This window comes from Carassius auratus, chromosome 15, assembly GCF_003368295.1.
Source record: "Carassius auratus strain Wakin chromosome 15, ASM336829v1, whole genome shotgun sequence".
NCBI lineage: Eukaryota > Metazoa > Chordata > Actinopteri > Cypriniformes > Cyprinidae > Carassius > Carassius auratus.
The window spans coordinates 17112079-17136764 of record NC_039257.1 but is presented as its reverse complement, the minus strand read 5'-3'; the positions used below and the strand labels follow the sequence as shown (position 1 = coordinate 17136764).

The 24686-nt window shown below is 37.0% G+C and overlaps 1 protein-coding gene and 1 long non-coding RNA gene across 7 annotated transcripts in view; one reads left to right on the top strand and one right to left on the bottom strand.

Moving 5' to 3' along the window:
* Positions 1–8292, bottom strand: part of LOC113115272 (uncharacterized) — an 18989-nt gene extending 10697 nt beyond the window's left edge. Inside the window, exon 1 of the long non-coding RNA XR_003293855.1 lies at positions 6457–8292. This is a non-coding gene — a long non-coding RNA (uncharacterized LOC113115272). The remainder of the gene's footprint in view (positions 1–6456) is intronic.
* LOC113115271 (high affinity cationic amino acid transporter 1-like) overlaps positions 1–24686 on the top strand; it is a 25689-nt gene extending 1003 nt beyond the window's left edge. Inside the window, exons 2-13 of one of the 6 annotated variants that reach the window (XM_026282728.1) lie at positions 8631–8792; positions 11600–12053; positions 12163–12321; positions 12413–12578; positions 14928–15061; positions 15200–15422; positions 16404–16543; positions 18147–18249; positions 20759–20967; positions 21096–21247; positions 21364–21472; positions 23090–23271. In XM_026282728.1, the coding sequence (XP_026138513.1) occupies positions 11684–12053; positions 12163–12321; positions 12413–12578; positions 14928–15061; positions 15200–15422; positions 16404–16543; positions 18147–18249; positions 20759–20967; positions 21096–21247; positions 21364–21472; positions 23090–23271 (1947 nt within the window). In that variant the 5' untranslated portion in view covers positions 8631–8792; positions 11600–11683. Of the gene's footprint in view, positions 1–17; positions 218–8630; positions 8793–8830; positions 8985–11599; positions 12054–12162; positions 12322–12412; positions 12579–14927; positions 15062–15199; positions 15423–16403; positions 16544–16995; positions 17133–18146; positions 18250–20758; positions 20968–21095; positions 21248–21363; positions 21473–23089 lie in introns of those variants that run through there. The other 5 variants (XM_026282727.1, XM_026282729.1, XM_026282731.1 and 2 more) reach the window with 5 other exon arrangements.

Sequence of the window (24686 nt, the reverse complement as noted above, 5' to 3'; positions counted from 1 at the left end):
GTAGACCAGTTCCGCGGGAAAACTACGGACTTGGCCACACTGTGACTGTTTTGGGAGGGTGGCTGCGTTTTATTGTGACGTTTAAAAAAATGCGGGAAATGTGATTCCTACTTTGTTTATCTGCAAAGTCGTCGTCTTTCTGCAAGAATCGCCGTTCTGAAAAAAAGAGAGCCAATCATTGAAATCGTACAGATGCAAAGAAAACGAACTGTTCACAGTAAGCGTTGTTTACGTTATGTTTCAATGAACATGGATTAGTTAGTTTACTACGAGGCAAAATATAGAGATGATATGATCCCAACAGAGGTTTATGTATATCCATGTAGATGTTTAACCCACAGACAGTGTAAAAGAGGATATCATTTACAAAGAACAACATCATGCTAATAAAAAAAAGCTATTTACAGATCACTGCAGCGTGACAATAACATTAGCAAACATAATGTAATTCTTAAAGTGCCATTGATTAGTGTAAACTAAAAAAATTGAACTTTATATCCATTTTAACCACGTATATCTGTAGTTTATCTGTAGTGTGCATTATATAGCATTTAAAAAGGATTTAGTGCTTAAAGTTATTCTATTTTGAGTAACTTACAGCTGTGCTGGGTTTGTTTACAAAGCGTCATATCATACCTTTTGTTGTTTTCATTCACATTTGTTATCATGCTCCTTGTGAAAATGTGTGTGTATGTATGTATATATATCTTCTGCAATTAGGCCTATTTGACTTTTTCAATTTCCTTAAATTTTATTTGACTTAAGGATCATAGTAAGTTCTATTATATTAAACCAATTCTGACCCCGGACCACAAAACCACTTATGAGTTGCATAGCTTTATTTGTACCAATAGCCAACATTACATTGGGTAAAAAATTATCAGTTCTTCGTTCATGCCAAAAATCATGAGGATATTAAGTAAAAATCATGTTCCATGGAGATATTTTGTAAATTTCCTACAGCAAATATCAACACTTAATTTTTGAATAATAATATGCATTCAAAAGAACTTAATTTGGAAAACTTTAAAGGTGATTTTCCTCAATAATTAGAATTATTATTATTATTATTTGCACTCTCAGATTCCAGATTTTCTAATAGTTGCATCTCAGCCAAATATTGTCTTATTTATTTTCTTATTTATTATTTTTGTACCTGTGTATTAACAGAGGAAACTTTACTATTAGTGTAACAGGGAAACACTGGCGTGAGAAATGTCAAGAGTTCATTATTGTAGTGCGAAAGCACATTAATAAAAATAAAAGTGCAAATCTCTTCCCTCGCACGCAGATTTGCTTTGCTTTCGCACAAAACTGGACGTATGCGCTCAGATACACACTACTCTCGCCCAGAGTTTCAAGTTTTCTCTCAAAGTGTGTGTGTGAACACAAACTATGTCTGTCCTGTGCACTTGCAAAGAGAAAAAAGGTTCTTCTATGGCAGTGGTTTTCAAGCTGTGGGCCGCGACGGTATTGCAGGTGGGCCACCAATTAATATGACAATAAATAATAATATTGTTCATATATGTAAAAATGTCTAAGTCATAACATAACTAGGGATGCACCGATCATGATTTTTCTTGGCTGATTCCGATAAAGATTTTTTACAAGCAAACTGGCCGATTCCGATACCGATTTCCAAATTTTTTTTTTTATCTTTAAGCAACAGACAAGAAAGAAGGAAAGTGTGCATAAACTGTTTATTTGGTATTTAATAGGCCAAACTGGCTTTTGACTATTGAAAACAATAACTGCAACCATCTGAAATTAACGGCAGTAACTGCACAGTAAGTATCCTACATTCAATACAAACATAGATGTTACAGACATCAGCATTTAGCTTCTGTTTTTGAATTGGGTTGAAACTACAGAAAAACTGGCCTTAAATTTAAAGATTAACTGTAACCATGTGAAATTAAAGACAATAACTGCGTAGTTCTACAGTCCAAACAACACAATCAACACACATTCAATAAGATGTTTCTTAATCAGCATTCAGTATTTTATTTTTACATTTGATTTTAAATTTAAAAAAAGGTCTTTACCAGTGTCTTTATTTACAGACCAAATAAAAGTATGCTATTTAAATAGATTATTCCAAAATGTTAAAATCAAAGAATGTTGGTGCGAATAAAACAAAGATGCAAATTGTTTTCATTCATCCAATTAAAAAAAAAAAAATTAGGGTAATGATTCACATCTATATTTTTTTAACTTGAGCCAATGAAAAATAAATAACTATTGTCTCAAGTTAAAAATATATATATGTGAATCATCACCCTAAATTTTTATAATTGGATGAATGAAACACTTTTTCTCATAGAGCTACAGCAGGTGATTTTTAAATCAAATTAAGTCGATGTAATTTTAAGGTAAAATAAAAATAATCATCCTATACATACAGAAATGACGTTTATTTCTGGCTTTTCAAACGTGTATGCAAGTTCTAATTTACCAAAAAAAAAAAAAAAAGGTTTGTCAAAGTTTAGTCCGTTTTGTTTCTCATCCAACACGTGAGAAGTTGATGTGAACATCTCTTCACGGTCTACTCGTGTTCAGGGTGCGGACCGTACAGTATATGCTCGCGCAGCTTTAGTGTGCACAGAAAATAGACTCTTATTTGTGCGCCAGTACACCAACGGCTGATCGCTTCCTGCTATGAAGCTCTGCATTTCCAGCGCTGACTGGCTGCCCGTGTCCTACGCACAGATTTCAAAATACTTCAACACAAATGACATAGCATTTATCTTAGATATTTTGTGCCAAGCGATGTCAGCCTGAGTTATATTCTGTTCATTGCTAGTTCATTCAATAAAGACAGTTAACAATCTAGCTTCTGAGTACCAAGTTATTAACCCAACAATAGCGGGGTCAGTTAATTTTTTTGCAGTGGCCTGTGCAAACATATGTGTGCCACGAGTTGAAAAAGGTTGGGAACCACTGTTCTATGGCATCGTGAAGCACCTTTATTTTTAATAGTGTATGAAAATATTTACAGGATGCATTGAGGAGGAGGTTCCCAAACTACACTCAGTGGTCAAGTAAAGAATATGGTCCACGATATTGGTACAGGTTCTGTGTAAAGAAAAACTTTGTATTTCAAGGAAAATACATTTAGTTCCCACTTTAAGAAGTCGTGACCTAATGGTTAGAGATTCGGACTCATAATCCAGAAGTTACAGGTTCAAGTCTTAGGCCGGCAGGAACTGTAGGGAGTGGGGGTGAATGTACAGCGCTCTCTCCTCCCTTAAAGGGTTAGTTCACCCAGATAGCAAAATTACGTAATTAATTACACACCTATCAGTGTATTAATTACATAATTTTGCTATCTGGGTGAACTAACCCTTTAATATCACGACTGAGGTGCCCTTGAGCAAGGCACTGAACCCCCAACTGCTCTCCAGGCGCCGCAGCATAAATGGCTGCCCACTGCTCCGGGTGTGTGTTCATGGTGTGTGTGTGTGTGTGTTTGTTCACTGCTGTGTGTGTGCACTTTGGATGAATCAAATACAGAGCACGAATTCTGAGTATAGGTCACCATACTTGGCTGAATTTCACTGTCAAGTTAACCTTAGTTCCCAGGTCATCTACAAGATGGATTAAAATGCTGATAAAGCCAAGAAAAGATGAGACATAAACACATGAACGTATGATTGAAATATTAAAATGTAAAAAAAAAAAAAAGAATAATGATAATAAATAAAAAACACTTATTCTGTGGCACCTAAAACAATAACTTGGCGCCTATTTTTATTTTATTTTTACAATTTACAATTTTTTTTTTTTTTTTTTGGAGCCCTGGAATTGCATTGAATCATGCAGCACATAGTAATGCACAGTAAAAAAAAAAGAAAATGAAAGATTGAGTCAGAGTTTAAAAGGATTTTAAAATGCTTTTTTAACTGAGAAAATAATCAAATGTAATGTTGTTTGAGAGTTTTCTCTGTATCTTGAAACGCCATGAACAAACTGCAAATATAATGGTCAAGGTGGCTTTGCCCTAGTTTATCACGTAGTATTTTAATATTGTGTTTGAAGAAGGTGCAAGCTATTGATTTCATGAGAGTTGTAAAATTAAGATTTATATTGTCAAGAAGTGAATAAATTATGCAAAAATCCACAAAATGATTTTAAATGCCTGTGTGGTAAAATATGTAGAGCTAAAATGTCTTACTATTTCAAAGTATTGATTTATTACATAACTTATACAAAATCTTTATTTGAAATGCCTTGGGTGTGTAATGTTATGGGCTGTTCCAGTTAAAATGTGAATTTGTTGTGTGACCATCCCTGATTAGGTTTGATTCAAGCCAATATTTGTGTTTAATATGTGATTATGTTCATGTTGACAGATGTCAGTCAGAGTACATTGACAGCGGTGGAGTGTGTTTGCGAGGGCACATCGAGTTAAAATGTCATGACTTTGTGTTGGCAGAGTTGTATTTGGACAGTAAAACGGTCAGATCTGCAGTGATAAAGTTAGCATGAATAGGCCCATATAACCCCAGAAATCCCCTTGGGTTGCTTCAATAAATCACCTGTCATCACTATTTTGTTTTGAGGATGTTTGTGGTTTCACATCACTGTTGGGTGGTTTTGTTTTTCATTATTAATACCCTTCAGATTTCAGGAGACAGTTTTAATACTGGCATGATGACCACCTGCATATGTGCACAATATTGTGCTGGTTTAATCAGTGTGGGTGTTGGCAGGCCTCTGCTGTTTGATTGGACTATCCATAAAGGTGTGTGCTTTACAGATAGTTCCTGTCAGTTTAATCACTGTTCTGTAATTTACACATTTCATTATAGCTCACACACACATCAGTTAGTATACAAAGCATAAAGTGTCTGTTGTGTGACTTGAATCAATAAAATAGCCTCGCTTCTGAAAAGCAACTTTAAATTTCTCAGCAACGAGGTGAAACGTAGCTGTTTTTATTCTAATTAAATTCTCCTTTAATTAAAATGTATTAATATAGTATTATATGGCCTAATGGTTAGAGAGTTGGACTTGTAACTCGAAGGTTGTAGGTTTGCAGTGATTTCAGCATGTCGTCTGACTAAATGTAGACATGCATGGACAACATCTCCAAAACTTCTGAGAGTCACTTCACAAGCATTTTACCGTTTAATTTGAGTGAAACTAGTGTCAAATCATACACACACAGAACTGTAAAGGTATTCACAGCAACCTGTCAAAATAAAAGTCCAGTTTAATTTGAAGATATTTTTATAAAAAATATGTTACTATTGTTCAGTAATACGCGTCTTCAAATGTTTCATTAAGTGGCTGGTGTTGAAATTTGCAACATTAATTTCCATTAGTGGTATCGGAATCGGAAGAACTCTAATATTAGGGAGTAAAAAATGGCCTATATATTTGTGTATATTATAGTGCAGTAGGGCAGTGCAATGAATCACATTTGATTGCCATGCACATCTTGTCAGTAAAGCCAGTCCCGTGATTAGTAGTAAATCATCATAACCCTCTTTCAGATTGAGCGGCATTCACTACACAGAGCCGTAATTCACTGACATTTAGGCAATATTGCGTTCATAATCGCAGATTAATCGCATTTGATTTTGAACACAATTACGCCTAGCTTGTCAGTGAACTACGGTTCTGTGTTGTGAATGTCGCTCAATCTAAAAGCAGGTGATGATGATTTACTACTGCTAATCACAGGACCTGCTTTACTGGCGAGATGCACATGACAATCAAATGCAATAAATTACAGTACCAGTCAAAAGTTTGGACACTTTCCTATATGTCCAAACATTTGTCTGGTACTATATATAGAATAAAGTATATAACAGGGAAGCATTTCATCCAGGTCGCCAGTAGTAAATGAGTGCGCTCTGCTGGACAAACCATGTAATTAAACCATTTTAAGCATTTTATCTACATTATATGTTCCCCAGAAGGGGGATTTTATCTACATTATATATAATTCTAATATCGGCGCCATATTCACAGATACCGATATATCGGCGACAGGCTCATATCGGCCAATAATATCGGCAAAACGATATATCAGTTGGGCTCTAGTAGATTGTATATAGACTATTACTATTACTAGAATGAAACGAACATATTTTTTGGGATATAATCACAACATTTTTTCCATGTATTAATTTTAATTGTAAATCTTATTTGTTTAGCCAAAAAACTGTTAGGCTATTTTAAGAGTAGGTTTGAATAAATTATATAGACCTATGCATTCAAATAATTAGACATGCTTACACAACATTTGATAAATATAAAATATGGTGCGAAAAGACAACAACCCCTAAATGTAAAACTTGTAAAACTTTTAATAAATATATGTGAAATTGTGTAGGGTTTCATGATTTTAATAAATTAGCTTTATGCTTTTTGAGAAATAAAATGTAATTTAACCATTAAAAAGCAATCCAGAAAAATGTAAACGGATCTTTACTAAAGTCAACTGACCTGGGCATCGTGACCTGATTGAAGAGGTGTGTGTGTGAACACAATGTGACCAGCAGATGCCTCTCATTTCTGCTGGTGCTCTGTGATTGGTGGAAAATGGGGCAAGGCCCTCTCCCAGCCCACTTACTGGATATACACTTGGATGGAAGCACGAGTTTCCATGCGTGCATTGCTTTAGTGTTTAAATTAGATATGGATTTGCTTATTACTCTTCAAGGCTGTGACTGGCAGATGTTCCAGTATGTCTTGCGCAATCATGTGTTGCCACACAGAAGTGTTAGACTGTGTAGTACGTAGGCTTTGTTCCATTACCCTCCTCAAAACAAACAACCCCCAGAACATAAATGTTCAACATCCACTGAGAATGTATTCAGAAGAGCCTGTTTTATTCCTAATAAGTAGTTGTTTTGCTTAGTTTAGAACAGTGGTTCTCAACCAGGGGTCCGGGACCTACTAGGTGGCCTCAGGAAACTTTAATGGGGGGGCCTTAAGATGACCTAAAAGATTTGAAATAAGTCAAATACTACCGTCTTTGGAAAAGACTGAATAAACCTTATTTGAAAAGTGTGATTTCTAGATCTGTAGTTCTGGGTGTGGTGCTGGGAGATCGAAAAGGTTGAGAATCACTGGCTTAGACTAATGTTGCGTATAATCTCCATGTTGGTTGGGTTTTGAGCAAGATTGAAATACTTTCAAAGGAATCGTTTTTCCAAAAATTTAAATGCTGTTGTCATTTACTTTGTCATGTTGTTCCAAACCTGAATGGCTTGCTTACTTCAATATAACACGAAAGAAGCTATTTTGACTGAGGAACTTGCATACCATTAAAGTGTAAAGCGAGCAAGGCTCCAAACATAACAGGTACCGTATTTTCCGGACGATAAGTCACACTTTTTTTCATAGTTTGGCTGGTCCTGCGACTCAGGACCCTCAGGATAGTCAGGACCCTCAGGATAGTCAGGACCCTCTCGCGGCTGTAGACGTTAATGTTTTCTCTTGGTCTTTGGTTCGAAATAAATGCGACTAATAGTCCAGTGCGACCTATAGTCCGAAAAATACGTTATTTTAATGCTTTTGTTGGTCACCATTGTCAATATCACAAAAAGCTAATACTAGCCTAAATAAATAATAATAATAAAAAAGCTTACCGAAGACAAGACAACAGCAATTAAATAAATTATTTACAAAGAATAGGACAAAAACAACAGTAGAACAAATAATAAATGCTGCATACATTGTATAAAGTAAATGTACAAAACTATAACTATATGTATAAATTAAATGTCTTCATTTTAAAGTTGCATAAGTGATTTATTCAAGAGCAGTGAAAGTTTTTCTCTTTTGCTGTTTTATTAACATGAATGATGTTTATAAAAAATTTCTGGTTATCTAATGATAGCATAAAACGTTAATTTCATTTATATTTTAATTACTGACAATAAAGCTGACAATACTTTATTTTTGGGTAAACAAAAGAGATTTATTATTGAAATTAAAACATGGAATAAATGTTGTGTGTTTATTCCTTAAAAAAATAATGATCGTTTCATTTTAAAAGTAGTAGTAGTCACCAAACACCTGGGACATTTCTCCGCGAGTCTGACAGACTGAACGAGCCTCAGTTGACGTGACCTTGATACTGTCAATACATTATCTGTTATTAGTCACCGTTTACACTGAAAGAAATACAATCAGAATCATTCTCTTCAAAGTTTCGGTGATGCCCTAGTTATTGTTTGTTATTAACATTTTCATCAGCTTACTTGTCTGGTCAGGCAAGTACAATTCTCTTTCACTTGCCCCTTCACAAAATCCACTTGTCCCGGACAAGCGTTAATGTCGAGCCCTGGCTAATATATAAAGACCATTTCCAGGTCAAATATTTCATCTCAAAACACTTGAAGTGCATAAGGTAGTAACAATGAAGAAAAATCAACATTACAAAAATATATTAAAGAACATGAAATTATAATATAATATAATAACTTTGCTAGGTCAAAGAATTCCATGGACAGCAAATTAATCCGTGGTAGGCAGAGTTTACACTGAATAGTGACATTTTCCCATGTCTTTCTTTAAAAATGAAATGATATCTGAACTTCCAGTGATTAAAGGTTGATTAAATGATTACCACAACAAAATAATTTGCAACTTTTATGTTATGTCGCTTTAAGTGTCAGAGGTGTTTGGTGACAGAAGGCAGAAACCAGAATCTGATCCAGTGACCACCGCAGCTGCTGGTCTTCACGTGACCTCACCGTGTGCTATTTGTGGCCAGAGCTTTGAATCCGTTAGTTGCCACAAAGGCATTGGACACGTGCTACAGGCAGACACAGGTTTGAACACCTCCCCTTGCTTGTATTTATTACCAGTTCAGAGAGAAAAGGCATCATCAAAGGTTTACTTCACAAATCCTCGTTGTGTTTGATTCCTGGAGGAGGTGCTGAACCGAAGCCAGAGCTCACAGAAAAGAATCACCGGACTTTATTTTTATTTTGAGGATTTCCTCGCTTTGATATTTTGTGTTGGTAAGAAAAAGATCTGAAACTTCAGAGCGCTCTGATTAGCGGCCTCTGTGGATTTGATGTCTTGCTGTTTGTTATTAGAGTTTCCCATGAAACCCGTTATTGGTTTTTCTCACTAAATGATGCAATGAAACTCATTTATTTCATATGCTTTAGGATTTCTCAGTGGCCTTCTGGGAGACTCAAACTTAATTTGTATTTCAGACAAAATTATCTTCTGATGTATTTCCTTTGTGTAATCAAACATGAATGGAACATTCTTTGCATTCTAACCATTTTAACAGAATGAATGTAATGCATGTCAAGAACACGTTAATGTCATATTCATTTGGGTTTTTTTTTAATGCGTTGACAATAAAATATTAAATACTGAGCATTTAAATTAGACCTAGAATGAGCCAAATATCAAAAGCATTTCATCTTCCGGTTAGGAGCTGATGAAATACGGTGTCTAGTTGCTGTGAACTCTAAAAGGAAATGATACTCCTGAGTGCACGTCATTCTGTTTATTAGCGTACAGTGTATTTATTACATGTGTGTCTTATTCTCTCTAAATATGATCAGTGACGTTAGCTTTGCACTTGTGTGTTTATAAAAAGATCCTACTGTAAAGTTCAAGTGATACCCCGGCTTACGTCCAGTCTGCTTTTGGCTTACAGCTATTACAGTTACCATGAGTAAGAGAAATCACGCTGGTTCTGGAGGCAGTACCCAGCTCAAATATCATCACTCTTGTGACTCTCCCAGCTTATGTCAGGACTGAGCTTCTTGCATCATTTAGTAACTTAAGAATTCAGAGATTTAAAGAGTCTCTTCAAATTGTAATTGTTTATATATATATATTTAGGTCATACACTAATACTGCACTTTCTAAGAACATTATACTGAAATAATGTTAGTATGGCTGATAGAGACAGGTAAATAGATTTTGGATTGTTACACTGAATTTGATGCAGTAATTTACCTTACAGGTAGGGGTTTAACAATGTGCAATTTGATATTGAGTATTTAGCAAAAACCCAACAAAACCTACAGTGTGCACGCATGCATTATGTGAAGTGTAGTGGGTTAAACAGCGCACGTGTGCATTTAGAGAGTGTTATTTCACTGCATGATTCAGAAGATCACAAAATTCAAGATATTTGGGCCAAAAATTTACATATTTGTATAATTTCATATAGTTAAAAACACATGAAGAGTGACTTTTTTTTCTGCAAAAAATAAGCGTGATTAGAAATGTGAACGCCACCCAGCACCAGATGTCATTTGGACGTCGTTTTCTGGTCTAAATCAAGTCGGCCCGTCATGGCTTTCTTTTAGATGAAAAAGCGATGTTGAAAATTGGTCTTTGTTTGCTCTGTCGGATTTGGTCCAAATTATGCCCAAAATGCAACGTTTATCATCTTTTTTTTTATTATTATCCAAATTTAGCCCAAAAATAGATGTAGATGGGCTTTAGTCCAAATTTAGCAGAGGAAAAAAAAAAGTTTATTTCGGACCACATAGCCATTAACATAAGCTAGTGAAGAAATAGATCATCGCCAACACTGATTTTATACACTTACTGGTGACTTTCATTTCACATTTAAAGTATCTTTTCATTTTTTTATATTTTCAAACCTCAGTATTCAGTGTTTTATGTTTAAAAAATCAAAACATTGTGCATTTGTAACTGCAGGTTAAAGCACTCTGCGTCCCTCTGAGCTGAGTTAAAATAGTGTGTTAAAACATCTAAACTTCTGCACAGATTCATTTCTCGATACTGGTTTCATTTGTTTGGTAACAGCCTAAATGTCTTATTATTCTAACTGACTGATTAAATGTAACATTTTGATTCAAAAGATGCACACTTTATAAAAAGAAAAAGGCTTTATTTAAGGTACAATTTCGCACACTCCTACTTAATTGTGCTCCACAACTTTTAATTTATATTTAATATTATTTAATTTGAAAATGAATAAATATATTTAAAAAATCTTAATAAAAATAAATGTAGGATACAGAGAATGAATGCAAGAATGGTTTAAGGTCTTGATTTTGGTCGTCTGTACATGTTTCACATTGAAGGCTGTTGAATAACTTGACAGAATAATGTTATGTTGTCTGCATTACATTGGTCATTTAATTGTACATGCTTATTTCACAATTGTTCATTTAGATTTCATTTGCTCTCATCTATGCTGACTTCAGTGAATATGTAACGCACAAATAAATGTAAATAAATATAAAAAGTTATATATTTTTTATGTCTAAAACTAATATCCATTTTTCCTACTGTACTTTGTTGAGATGCCTAATTCTCCTGTATATTTTGAAAATATTTACATCTATTTGCATGTTTAATTCATTTTCATATACTTTATACTTTGTGTGTATGTTTGTGTGTGTAAACATAATAAATATACAAAGTACACACATATATATTATGTAAACAAAAAAATCTTATTTTGGGTTGACTAATAAAAACTAAATAGAAAAATGGTTTTTAAAGTAAAACTCAATTTTAACTAGCAGAACAATTGCTTAAACTAAAAATGAATTTGTTAATAACTTTTATTTGAAGCAAACTTTAATGGACATTTTATAAATTTTATGTGCTCTTTCTTTTGTTTTTCCAGGTCATTGATCCTACAGTGAAGAGCTTGTGTCTGTGTGTGTGCGTGTGTGTGTGTGTGTCTGACTGACTGCTTAAAGAAATCAACATGGTCTTTGCCTATATAAAAGGCATTGGAAAGCAGCTTCTGCGAGTGAAGGTGGTGGACTGCAGCACAGAAGAGTCTCGTCTTGCCCGATGCCTCAACACCTTTGACCTGGTGGCCCTGGGAGTGGGCAGCACATTGGGCGCTGGTGTCTATGTGTTGGCCGGGGCCGTGGCACGGGAAAACGCCGGTCCAGCTATCGTCCTCTCTTTTCTGATCGCAGCATTAGCCTCAGTGATGGCCGGACTGTGTTACGCTGAGTTTGGAGCACGTGTTCCCAGAACGGGCTCGGCGTATCTGTACAGCTACGTGACGGTGGGCGAGCTGTGGGCCTTCATCACCGGCTGGAACCTCATCCTGTCTTATATCATAGGTGAGAAGAATGCTTCAAGTAGTCAGGCCTAAATCTGGCCTAGAAATGGCAAATATCAATAGTTATAACCCATATTGTCTAATCACACTTACACTGTTCCCTCTCTCAGGAACGTCCAGTGTCGCTCGGGCCTGGAGTGCGACATTTGATGAGCTTATTGGCAATCATATAGAACATTTCTGCAGGTTACACTTCAGAATGAAGGTCCCTGGAGTATTAGCAGAGTATCCCGACATGTTTGCTGTGCTCATCATCCTCACACTGACAGGTAAGACACTGAGAGGCACGATAAACAAATGTACCTCAGTTTGTGTGTGTTCAGGAATGCATCAGATGAATATGTTGTGTTTGTTCTGCAGCTTTGTTGGCGTTTGGGGTGAAGGAGTCCGCTATGGTCAATAAAGTGTTCACCTGCATCAATGTCCTGGTCCTGATGTTTGTGGTCGTGTCGGGCCTGATCAAAGGAACCCTCAAAAACTGGAGCCTGGATCCTAAGGGGATCCTCAACCAAACATCCTATGAGAAGTAAACAATTATTATTATCAATTGTTTTTATTTCACTTTGATAGAAGCACGGTATATCTTGTGAAATGTGGATTTTATTATTGATTAAAGTCGGAAAAAAAATGGGAAAGTATGTTTTGATTAAAGTCACAATTACGTAGTAACAGTATTTTTTTTTCTCACATTTTTATATTTGAGTGAAACAAATTATCATAAAATATCGGATGTTGATTGGATTTTGAGAGGAGGTCACAGTGTTGTTTTGTTACAGTGTTGTACAAAAACAAATAAAAATCGTTTGTTTGACTAAAACTGAAATAAAAATAAAGTTAAACCGAATCATAAAAAAAAACTGTAAAATGAAAGCTTTTTCAAAACAATAGTAATTGCTCCACCAGAAAGACAAAAATTCCCCTTGAAAATAAATATATTTAAATTGTAGCATTTGGTGCACTGCCTTTTAAAGTTTGGATATCATAAAGATTAAATTTTAAAATTATACTACTACATTAATAAAAATCTAATTACATTTCACAAGGAAAGTCTTAAAAAAAATCTTGGTAAAAGATAAAGAGATTTAGATGACAACTTCTTGATTCTGTAATTATATTATAGTATTTTTCTTTGAATTTCTACATTTAATTTAACAATTAATGCAAGAAATTATTTTGCCACACTGAATTGAATGCAAACAGTCTGCATAAAATTCAATTAAAGGGTTAGTTCGCCCAAAAATGAAAATTATGTCATTAATAACTCACCCTTATGCTGTTCCAAACATTTAAGACCTCCTTTTATCTTCAGAACACAGTTTAAGATATTTTAGATTTAGTCAGAGAGCTCTCAGTCCCTCCATTGAAGCTGTGTGTCCAGAAAGGTAAGAGAAACATCATCAAAGTAGTCCATGTGACATCAGAGGGTCCGTTGGAATTTTTTGAAGCATCGGAAATACATTTTGGTCCAAAAATAGCAAAAACGACGACTTTATTCAGCATTGTCGTCTCTTCCGTGTCTGTTGTGAGAGAGAGTTCAAATCAAAGCAGGATATCCGGTTCATGAACGAATCATTCAATTCACCAAATCGAACTGAATCGTTTTAAACGAATCCACGAATGACTTAAGCTGTTCACTTTTTTTAATGTGGCTGACACTCCCTCTGAGTTCAAACAAACCAATATCCCGGAGTAATTCATGCACTCAAACAGTACACACTGGCTGAACTGCTGTGATGAACACTGAGCCGAGCCAGATAACGAACAATAGACTGACTCGTTCACGAGTGAAGAACCGGTTGCATCGGTGTTCGGATCACCAGTAGTTCTTTCGGACAGTTCTATTCAATAAACCGGTTGAAGAAAACGGTTCACCGGTTCTTTTGCGCTCAACGTAATGGCGTCATTTGCGATGATTGCCCTTGATTCAAGCCTTCGGTTTACCCGCACCCATAATACTAGCACAGAATCAGTTCAGAATCAATCACCAAAAGAATCAGTTCAGTTCAGACGCTCTGTGTGTCGGTCTGCTTCACGCTGAATCACACATGCGCAGCATCATCAGCTCCTCGGTTCACGAATCGGACGCGTCTGACAGAAATGGTTCTTGACTCGTGAATGAGTCAATCTTTAGTTCGTTATCTGGCTCGGCTCGGTGTTCATCTTCAGTTCTCTCTTCACAGCAGTTCAGTCAGTGTACTGTTTGAGTAAATGAATTACTCCGGGATATTGGTTTGTTTGAAGTTAGAGGGAGTGTCAGCCACATTAGAAAAGTTAACAGCTTAATTCATTTGTGGATTAATGCGCATTAGAGATGCGAACCGTTTAAAAGATTCAGTTCGATTTGGTGAACTGAATGAATCGTTCTTGAACCGGATATCCAGACTGCTTTGATTTGAACTCTCTCTCACACAGACACGGAAGAGAAGACAATGCTGAATAAAGTTGTCGTTTTTGCTATTTTTGGACCAAAATGTATTTTCGATGCTTCAAAAAATTCCAACGGACCCTCTGATGTCACATGGACTACTTTGATGATGTTTTTCTTACCTTTCTGGACATGGACAGCAGACCGTACACACAGCTTCAATGGAGGGACTGAGCGCTCTCGGACTAAATCTAAAATATCTTAAACTGTGTTCCGAAGATGAAAGGAGGTCTTACATGTTTGGAACAGCATAAGGGTGAGTTATTAATGACATAATTTTCATTTTTGGGTGAACTAACCCTTTAAATCAAATGAAATTTTACAAGGAAAGTCTTAGTTAATCTAGATCATAATGTGAAAAATGAACATTTGAATGCTCCTAGAAATGGTTTCTGTTGTTGTCTTTGTCTGAGGGAGATATTATAGCTCAGTACATGTTTGTATCTGCAGTACGTCACAGCCGTTGCCGTCTGAAGAGAGTTTGGGTGTTGGTGGTTTCATGCCGTTCGGTTTCTCTGGAGTTCTGTCTGGTGCTGCCACCTGTTTCTATGCTTTTGTCGGGTTCGATTGTATCGCCACAACAGGTGAGTTCTTCCTTTTCTATGACGACACAGTTGAGCTTTTGAGTCTGTTTTGAGTCGGACCTAACTGAGATGCATTCCAAAGCTTTTTTTGGGCTTCCTCTGGAAATAAAGGTCTTTTCCTGTCTGTTTGTGATCCAGGTGAGGAGGTGAAGAATCCTCAGAGGGCGATACCCATTGGCATTGTAGCATCTCTTCTCATCTGTTTCGTCGCCTACTTCGGCGTATCAGCCGCCCTCACGATGATGATGCCGTACTACATGCTGGATAAGAACAGCCCTCTTCCTGTGGCCTTCAAATATGTGGGCTGGGAAGGAGCGACGTACGCAGTAGCCGTTGGTTCCCTTTGTGCTTTGTCCACCAGGTAGGAACTAGACAGGTGTTTAACGAGTCATATCCGTTCTGGGGTGTGTTTGTGTATTTGCATAGCATTGTTTGTTTTAAAACTGCAGTATGTCATTTCTGTGCCATTTTGGCACCAAACATCTTCAGAAAAAAAAGACATTAGAAATGGAAATGTCTGCACAAATGCACAAAATCCTTGTTGAAATTATTTAAAGTGATTATGGTTTTTTGAAGTTGATTTATTTGCTTATTTTTTTGCTCTCCGTGATTTGACCCTTTTAATACATGAACAATGAGGCATAAAGATGTGTGGAACTTAATATATGAATTAATACTTTTTAAAGTTAATTCAGCTGCAATGTTCTAAAGTCATTTTAATGTTTTATTTTAATATGATTTACATATTTTTCATGTTTTAAAGTGTCATGAAAAACTCTTGCTAATGTATATACAGTCAAACATGTTTCACAAGTATTTCAGTGGTGTCTCACAAGCTGTGATGAATGACGACAGAAATAGTAAAGTGATAGAATCATTATTTTCATGGAATGGGAGGCCCTCTTGTGGGCGGGGCTTTGCCTAGACATGATCTCTGATTGGCTTGTTTAAACTCTTTGTGTGTTCAGTTGTAGAAAACGTTTTTCCGTGCCAGTCCATCCAAGTTGTGTTTTAACAGGTGCAAATGTACTATTTTTCAAAAGTTTGGGGTCATTGAGATTTTGTTTTTGAAAGAACCATTTATTTGAAATATAAATCTTTTATAAAATCATAAATGTCTGTACCATTATTCTAGTTAAATATAAGCATTATTAAAAATTAATAATAATAATACCTCAAACTTTTGAATGGTAGTGTATGTTTGTAGGATCTCAGAAAAATATGGTTTGGTTTTTCATGACACTTTAAGGGCAAATTTGTAAAGCTAATTAGCTTCAGTAGATGTTAATGCACAAGCTAACTGCACTGCATGGCTTGAATCTGTTTCTCTTCCCTTAACTAGTCTGTTGGGCTCCATGTTCCCAATGCCTCGTGTAATATGGGCCATGGCTGAAGACGGGCTGCTCTTCAAGTTCTTGGCAAACATCAGTGAAAGATCCAAAACGCCTGTAATGGCCACTGTAACCTCAGGCATAGTGGCAGGTGAGGACGCTCATTAAACTACTAACAGACCCGCTTTACAGATCACACAGGATCCGACCAACAACCTCTCGAACTGCACCGTGACTAAACCTATCCACTAAACTCCAGCAATGCCAACAAAAAAAAACATGATGACCCAATTGTTGTTTGGTGCCAACAATAGGCTTTATTAAAGCCTTTATGTTCAGAGAATTGCAGCAGTGACATTAAACTGTTAGTTGACTTTACAAACCAACATAGATGCACAGTTTGGACACATTTCTGAATACAAGAAGTGTAAACTTCAAATGAAGTAACCTTTCATTTGGGGAGCTGAACTATAAGGGGTATATTGAGCTTTTGCTCTCCTTCATGTTCAGGCTAGAGGCATCTGCGATTGTCTGAACTGGGCTCATGTTTAGGTTCAGATTCAGATCATGTATCCTCTCATCCTCCCTCCCCTGCTTGTGTAGTCTGCTGGGCTCCATGTTCCCACTGCCACGCATTATCTTTGCCATGGCAAATGACGGTCTCCTCTTCAGCTTCCTGTCTCACATCAGTGAGAGGAAGACGCCCATCATCGCCACCATGGCGGCCGGGTTTCTGTCCGGTAAGCTTAGAGGAGAAACGGATTAACCCTTAGTTTTTAGAAGCATTCATCATGTCACTTTTTTTCTTAAGATTTATGATCAAACTCCTGTGAAAAAAACACTTAAGCGTAATTCATAATGTTGCATATTTGAAAAATGATACTTATACAGGACGCACTAAGGTACATTTAATTACACCTAATACCTTTTAATTGCATGTTAAGCATTAAATGCAAACATTGTTAATAAGAATATATTTCTGTGTTACTGCTAGTGCAAGATATATTTATAAGTACGGTACCAGCTGTTAACAGGATATGTGGCAATTCTGAGAGAGGATATGCAATGGTGTTATTACACGGGCCACACATAATCTAAATGAGTGAATAGCATCGTCTCTTTAAATGTGACGCATCACTTACCATTTCTTAATGTTTTGACAGGTTTTAACATTACTTCTTGTTGGTGGCTATGAAATGTTATATGCCACAAGTTATAGGTTTACAATACACTATTAATGTTAACACTACTGTTCAGAAGTTTGGGATCAAATTTAAGAAATGAAGCTTTATTCAGCAAGAATGCATTCAATTGGTCCAAAGTGACAGCGAAAATCTTTACATATTTACAAAAGATCAACTATAAAATATCATAATTGATAATACATGGTTCTTGAGTATATTAGAATGATTTCTGAAAGATTGTGAATTAGACGACTGAAGTAATGACTGCTTAAAATCCATTAAAATAAAATGTATTAAAAATAGATGTTACTTAAAATCGTAGCAATATTTGTCTAAATTTCAGTTTTTAATGTATGGTATAATCAAATAAGCTTTGGTTAGCATAAGATACTTTTTTTTTTAAATGCATAAAAAAATCTTACCCCAAATGTTTGAATGGTAGTTTTTCAATATGTATCCTGAAGACAATATTAACACAACAGAATTAGTGTTCATGAACTTGTTATAGATATTGCAGTTGATGCAGCTGAATCATTGTCCTGCAGTAACACACTCCTCTTCTCTCCACAGCGGTGATGGCTTTCCTGTTTGATCTGAAAGATCTGGTTGATCTCATGTCCATTGGCACTCTGCTGGCTTACACACTAGTCGCGGCCTGTGTCCTGGTCTTGAGGTACGGCTTTTTAACAAAAGAGTTGGGTTGGGTAACATTAATGACCGGTATTTAATTTGGAATTCTGTCCCTTTAAGACCGAAGGCATGCATGAAATACTGATACACTTTGTTTTCACCCACCTGTTCACGTTCACTTAATCCATAACCTACTGTTTTTAAGTGAGATACTCTACACCAGGGGTTCCCAAACTTTTTAGCCCGCGACCACATGATAAATGCGCTGCTGCCCCGCGACCCCCCCCACCCCAAAAAAAAACACCTCTCGTCGCGTGAAATGTACAGCAAATCAATTTTATGCCCAGTCTCAAAGCACACGAAGTTATATTTTATTGTTCTGCGTGCAAAATCAGTGTTACAATTCTGCATGAGCTGCTCGATATCCACCTGTTCTCTCTCAGAAAGTAACTGTGCAGCTATGTTGGGTTGAACTCGTTCAATATTCTGCCATCAGGAACCAGTCGAGTAAGTCTGAGCTGCTCACACGCGTGCTCGCACCCGTGCGCGCGCACACACACGCACACACACGCGCACACACACACACACACACACACACTCATGCTAATCCGCTAGATGTGTCACTTTATGCTTTCCATGGTGACGCGTCATTGCTTGTCACGTGACATACCGCAGCAACAACAGAGCTGAATGAATGATCTGCTTTTGTCATTTTTCCTTTTTTATTCAAAATATTAACAAATTTGTTAGATATGGCATGAAATAGCTGATATTCCGATTGTCAAATATATGCAAGTGGAAGTGTTTTGTTGTTTAAACACCTTTATAACGATCGCGTTAGTTGAGCTGTATGCGCGATGGGCGCCGCCATCTTAGTTTGTGCCGCAGACGCAGTTCAGAGAATCAGATCTGTTGGATTTACAACACGTGAATTCATCCACTTCTCCCGAAATACATAAAAGTAAGTGGCTGGTGAACTGGGAGAATAATGGAGTAAACTTTAAAGTTACTTACACAATGTGTATCTGATATGAATAAAATGTGTCTAATTATAATGAAAAATATTATTATTGCCTCTTCCTTTGACATCAGTGTGTATTTTACAAACTCTAAATGTATTGTTTTTTCTAGTACTTATATGTCTGAAACCTAAAATAAACATTATGTGGTTGAAAACACTGAAAAGTTGTGATGACAGCTCTGAGCGCACTTGTCTCTGGCTCAGCGCCAGCCAACTCGCGAGAGCACATTTGAATTTCACGTCATGCACTGACCGGTGTGGTCGTACACTCCAGGGACTAGCCTAGACTGATCACACCGGTGTGATCGTACGTGCGATGCGAAAGAGTTAAATTAATTGAAACAAAAATTTAAAAAGCCTATATAGAAATCATCTCGCGACCCCTGCGCCGGGGTCCCGTCGCGACCCCTACTTTGGGAACCACTGCTCTACACGATAAACATTTGGACTGTTGTTTGTGTATTTGAGCACTGAGAACTGATCGCGCGCTGTATATGAGAACTGAGGAAGTGGAGCGCACGTGCGAGAGAGAGCACTTCTATTAGCGTGATCCCGCCTTCACTAACTTTAAGTTTATCGACAACAAATTGTGACTCCCAGGAAAAACGGGACGTCTGATTACCTTATCCCCACCCCTTCGGGTGCTGAGGCCATTGTTTCAGATCGCTAGTTCCCATTTTATTAGTCTATCCATCCACTGCGGCTGCTACACTGACTATGCAAACGGCCCTTATCCGATCGCAATCCAATGACAGGGACGCACATTTTGAAGGACAACAGCCTATAGGATGCATTTTGAATGACCGGTAGTCCTCAAATAACATTATAGTCCAGTCTCGTCTAGTTAACGAAGATGCGGAATTAATTTCGTCATAACTCATCATCAGATATTATTTTTAGCTTGTCAACGTCTCGTCTTAGTCACAGAAAAAATATTTTTTAACAACTATTTTTCGTCATCGTCTTCGTTAACGAAATGAACACTGGGAGTAACCCTCTAAATTTTTTGTTATTTTGGTCTTTTTGTTGGGATTTTTATTGATTTATTTACTTTTAAATGTCTAAAGATTTAGGTTTAGATGTAGTTAATGTTTGTTATTTCTAGTAAACTTTTTTTTTTGTTTTTGTTTTGTTTGTTTTTTGGCCAATGCCAAGTTCCGTCATGAAACTCCAGTTAGTGCAGGCAGATGAGTCCTTAATGCAAAATTATGATTTTCACAGCATTAAACTACTTGGCACCAGTTGCATATGCAGCCAATAAGCTTGCTTAAATAAAATAATCACAGCACCACATCGTTGACGTATGCATTTGTATTAGCAAGTTCCTGTAGCAAAAGCCAAAGCAGTAGCAAAAATATATAACAATAGCAAGTCAGTATAGCCAGTATAGCCAAGACACATTAACATTGTCATATAAATGCCATTAGCATGCTAAAGTCTTTCAAGAGTTGTCATAATAGAAACTGTTATAGTTTTAGTAAACAATAATAACGATAACTGATGGTTAGACTCCTATATTTCTCTCTCTCAGGTACCAGCCAGAGCAGCCCAGTGTGAATGTCCAGTATCAGAGAGCCAGCTGTCAGGAGGAAACCGAGGCCGACTCCATCAATGAGAGCAGTGCTGGTTTCCTGCCTGGATCTCAAGATCTCTGCACCCTCAGCAACCTTCTATCCCCCAAAAACGAAGAGCCGTCGCGTCTCTCTGGCTTCACCGTCAACATCTGCACCAGTATATTAGGTTAGGCACGTGCGGATGCACATTTTAAAATAACGAATGTATTCACTTTATCAGCCTTGAGCTCTAAAAAGATCAGCAATGAATTGACTTCACAGTGTGAGTCACCGCTTCCCTTCCTCCCTGTGCAGGTGTTCTGGTGTGTGTGTTCTGTGTCGTGGCGGTTCAGGGTGGATTTCAGATCTGGGCTCTTACGGTTCTTGCCGGTCTGGCTGTGGTTTGTTTCATCATCACCATGTTAATAGGGCGGCAGCCTGAGAGCAAGACAAAACTGTCTTTTAAGGTAAACAAATACCTGCATGCACACAGAGGGATATATATATATATATATATTTTTTTTTATAATCAGTTTATAGCTGTTTGTAAAGATAACCGTGTGTGTGTGTGTGTGTACCCAAGGTCCCTCTGCTGCCGTTCCTTCCTGTCCTCAGCATGTTCATTAACGTGTACCTGATGATGCAGCTGGACGCAGGCACCTGGATGCGCTTCGCCATTTGGATGGTCATAGGTAAGTCAATAATTCGTCATCATATGTTCATAAGTTGCGCACAAATTTGTAATGATGCCAAACTTTTGATTTAATGTCTTCACTTGCAAGAGTTAAGGTTGTATAATAACAATGCGTAACAAATTAGATTAGATAAGATTAGATTAGATTCAACTTTATTGTCATTATGCAGAGTACAATACAGAGTGCAAATGTGGTTAGCATCTAACCAGAAGTGCAAGAATAAAGTGTTTTATATACATAAAAGTGCAGAGTAAGTGAAGCTATGATATACAGAATGTACAGTGGAGTTGCTATATACAGTATTGAGAAGTATAAATATAAATAGGAATGCAAATGTAGGGATTGTGTGTACATTATGAACAGAGCAATGTAGGATTATATACACATTATGAACAGCAGCAACGTGAGAACAGTGGTAATAAATACATTGGGATGAGTCTGCAAAAGTATTTTTAATGTATTATATGCAAAATAACAGTAGAGCAACAATATATTTTTTTTTTTGATGGAGGATGAGGTCTGTTAGTACAGTAGATGACTGTATTAAATGCAGAACTGAAGTCTATGAACAGCATTCTCGCATGTGTTTTGAGTGTCCAGGTGGTTGAGGGCAGAGTGAAGTGCCGTTGAGATGGCGTCCTCTGTTGACCTATTGTGGCGATAGGCAAATTTGAATGTGTCTAGCAGGGAGACAAGATTTTAAGTGGGATGCAACCAGTTTCTCAAAGCACTTGGCAATGATGGGGGTGAGTGCAACAGGATGGAAGTCGTTAGGGACCGAGGCAATGGAGTGTTTCGAAACTGGTACGATGGGGAGGTTTTGAAGATAGTGGGGACATTTGTTTGGGACAGGGACAGATTGAAAATGTCTGTGAAGACCTCAGCCAGCTGCTCCGCACAGGCTTTAAGCACAAAACCAGGTATTCTGTCAGGGCCAGCTGCTTTCCGTGCATTCACCTTATGCAGAGTGGAGTAAACATCCGATGTGGAGAGTGTGAGAGGCAGTTCACTGGGTTGATGCTCAGCTTTGAGTGAGATATCCTTATTATTGTGATCAAAACGAGCGTAAAAGTGATTGAGCTCATCAGGGATGAAGGCTGCATCTCTTGCTTTGAGCAGGAGGCGAACCTCTCTGTTCATCCAGGGCTTCTGATTGGGGAAAATTTTATTTTTTTACATTTTTATATGCTTTACATTATAAATCTAGTGAAATGCTGTGAACTACTGCCTACAGAAATAGTAGAAATTATGCAACTGCCAAAATAAAGTGTCCCAAATTCCCCCTCACTATGTTTACTGTGAACTGAGATCATGAGCTGCTCACATGTAAGTGAACACAGGGCTGCGCCTCATGCTGAAACAGCACAACAGCCCGAATACTTCATTCAGTTGTAGTCTTTTAGAGCACAATGTTAGAACTTACTTTAAAATGTATTGCCTATCACATCACTTCTACTTAGGATGAGGAAATGCACAGCCTTTAGTGGCTAATCACAGCAACATGATAAAACACAATAAACGGGTAGTTATTAATAATCAAAATACATTTTGATTACAGACAGAAAACAAGTACAAGGTGTTCTGCTGTCCTTGACCTTCTATGTTTCTTTCTAGGTTTTGTTATTTATTTCGGCTATGGAATCTGGCACAGCACAGAGGCGGCTTTGGCCAGTAACGACACGGAAGAAATCAACACCTTCAAACGGACAATGACAGACGAACCAGCCACACCGGAGAAAGAGGCTTTCTTGAGCAACGGTATTAATGTCAGAGCAGAGGAGAGCAGTGACCCTTGAGAAAACACTTGAAAAACCCTGTTACCGATGGCATTGTGTGCTCACTATAGCGATGTATGTGACTTACAACAACTGAAACGTCCAAACTGAGAGCTGCTATTGACGTTCAAGACAATGTCCTTTATGTGTTACTGTAGGTCCGAAGCACCTTTAAGCAGCATTACAACATGTGCCTATTATTATTTGCCTGTTATTCAGGTCAAACGTGAAGGACAGAATGAATGATTATGATGTGTACATAAGGATGCATACTGCATCATTGGAACTGTCGGTTCTTCCATTGTCGAATTGGTTTATTTTTATCTATTTATTTTTGTAGCATGTTGCTGTCATGCTTGATAAAATTGTTTTGTGCAAAACATATTGCGTTGTTACCCATAATTCCCTTTTTTGGTGTGAGTTTTGTATGTAATTTACTGATGTCGAGTTATTCAGAAAGACCTCTGCTGATAGCAACACAAAAATGACTCTTCTTAAGAAGAAATATTCATTTGACTTTCTATGAGGTTTCAAATATTTATTTAGCTGACACAAGGTGCTTTAATTCAACTTTCTCAATCTGAGAAGGGGGTATCATGCTGCAAATCAGTTATGCTGTTAAGTCAGAGACATTTTTATCATTGGTTGGTCTGTAACTCTCCAGTGCCTTTTCTCACCCTTGTTTATTGACAGTCCTAATGTCTCCTCGCACTGACAATGACCTTTAGTGGCTGATACGAGTGCCTCCTCTCAGACTGTGAAGCAGTTGCCAAACCTTTTATCAATTAAAGACTTGGATCTGGGAAAATCTCTGTTCAGAGGGATTCTAATGCTTGTTTGTTCAGTTCAGCTCTTGTGTGCATGCTGATTCTCTCTTCGCTGTTTTACATTTGCATCTGGTGTTGGGCTAAATATTTTTGTACAGTTTTTTGGGGGGGGACTTTTGTGTTGTGCTTTTATTGTCCAAATTTTAGTCTGTTTGTGTGAAGGCAAAAAGCCAAAGAATTCATTATGATTTGATTTGAAACTGCATTATTTTATTGATAAGTTGCATAAAAAAAGAAGCCTTAACAGAACTTTTGGAAACACTGATGCCTTATTGCATGTGTCACAGTCACAGTATGTTTTCTACGTCGTATTTTAAGTAATTGAATAAATGAAAACTTGATTGTTAATACCACAATTAAGCGAACTGCAAATTTACTGTAAATATCAGCTGTTTTTTTTTTTGCATTATTTTCTTGGTTATAAGGAAAGTTTCCCGGGTTTTTTTTTTTTGTTTGTTTTTTTGTACACTGCAGATATTTAAACTGGTTTGATTTAATGTCAGTTGTGTATATTTTAACACCAAATGTGAGTACCTTGAAAACAGCGTTGTCATGTGCAGAGCTGTGTCCCTCCTGTAAATAAATTTGAGAGCAATGCTTTTACACCTA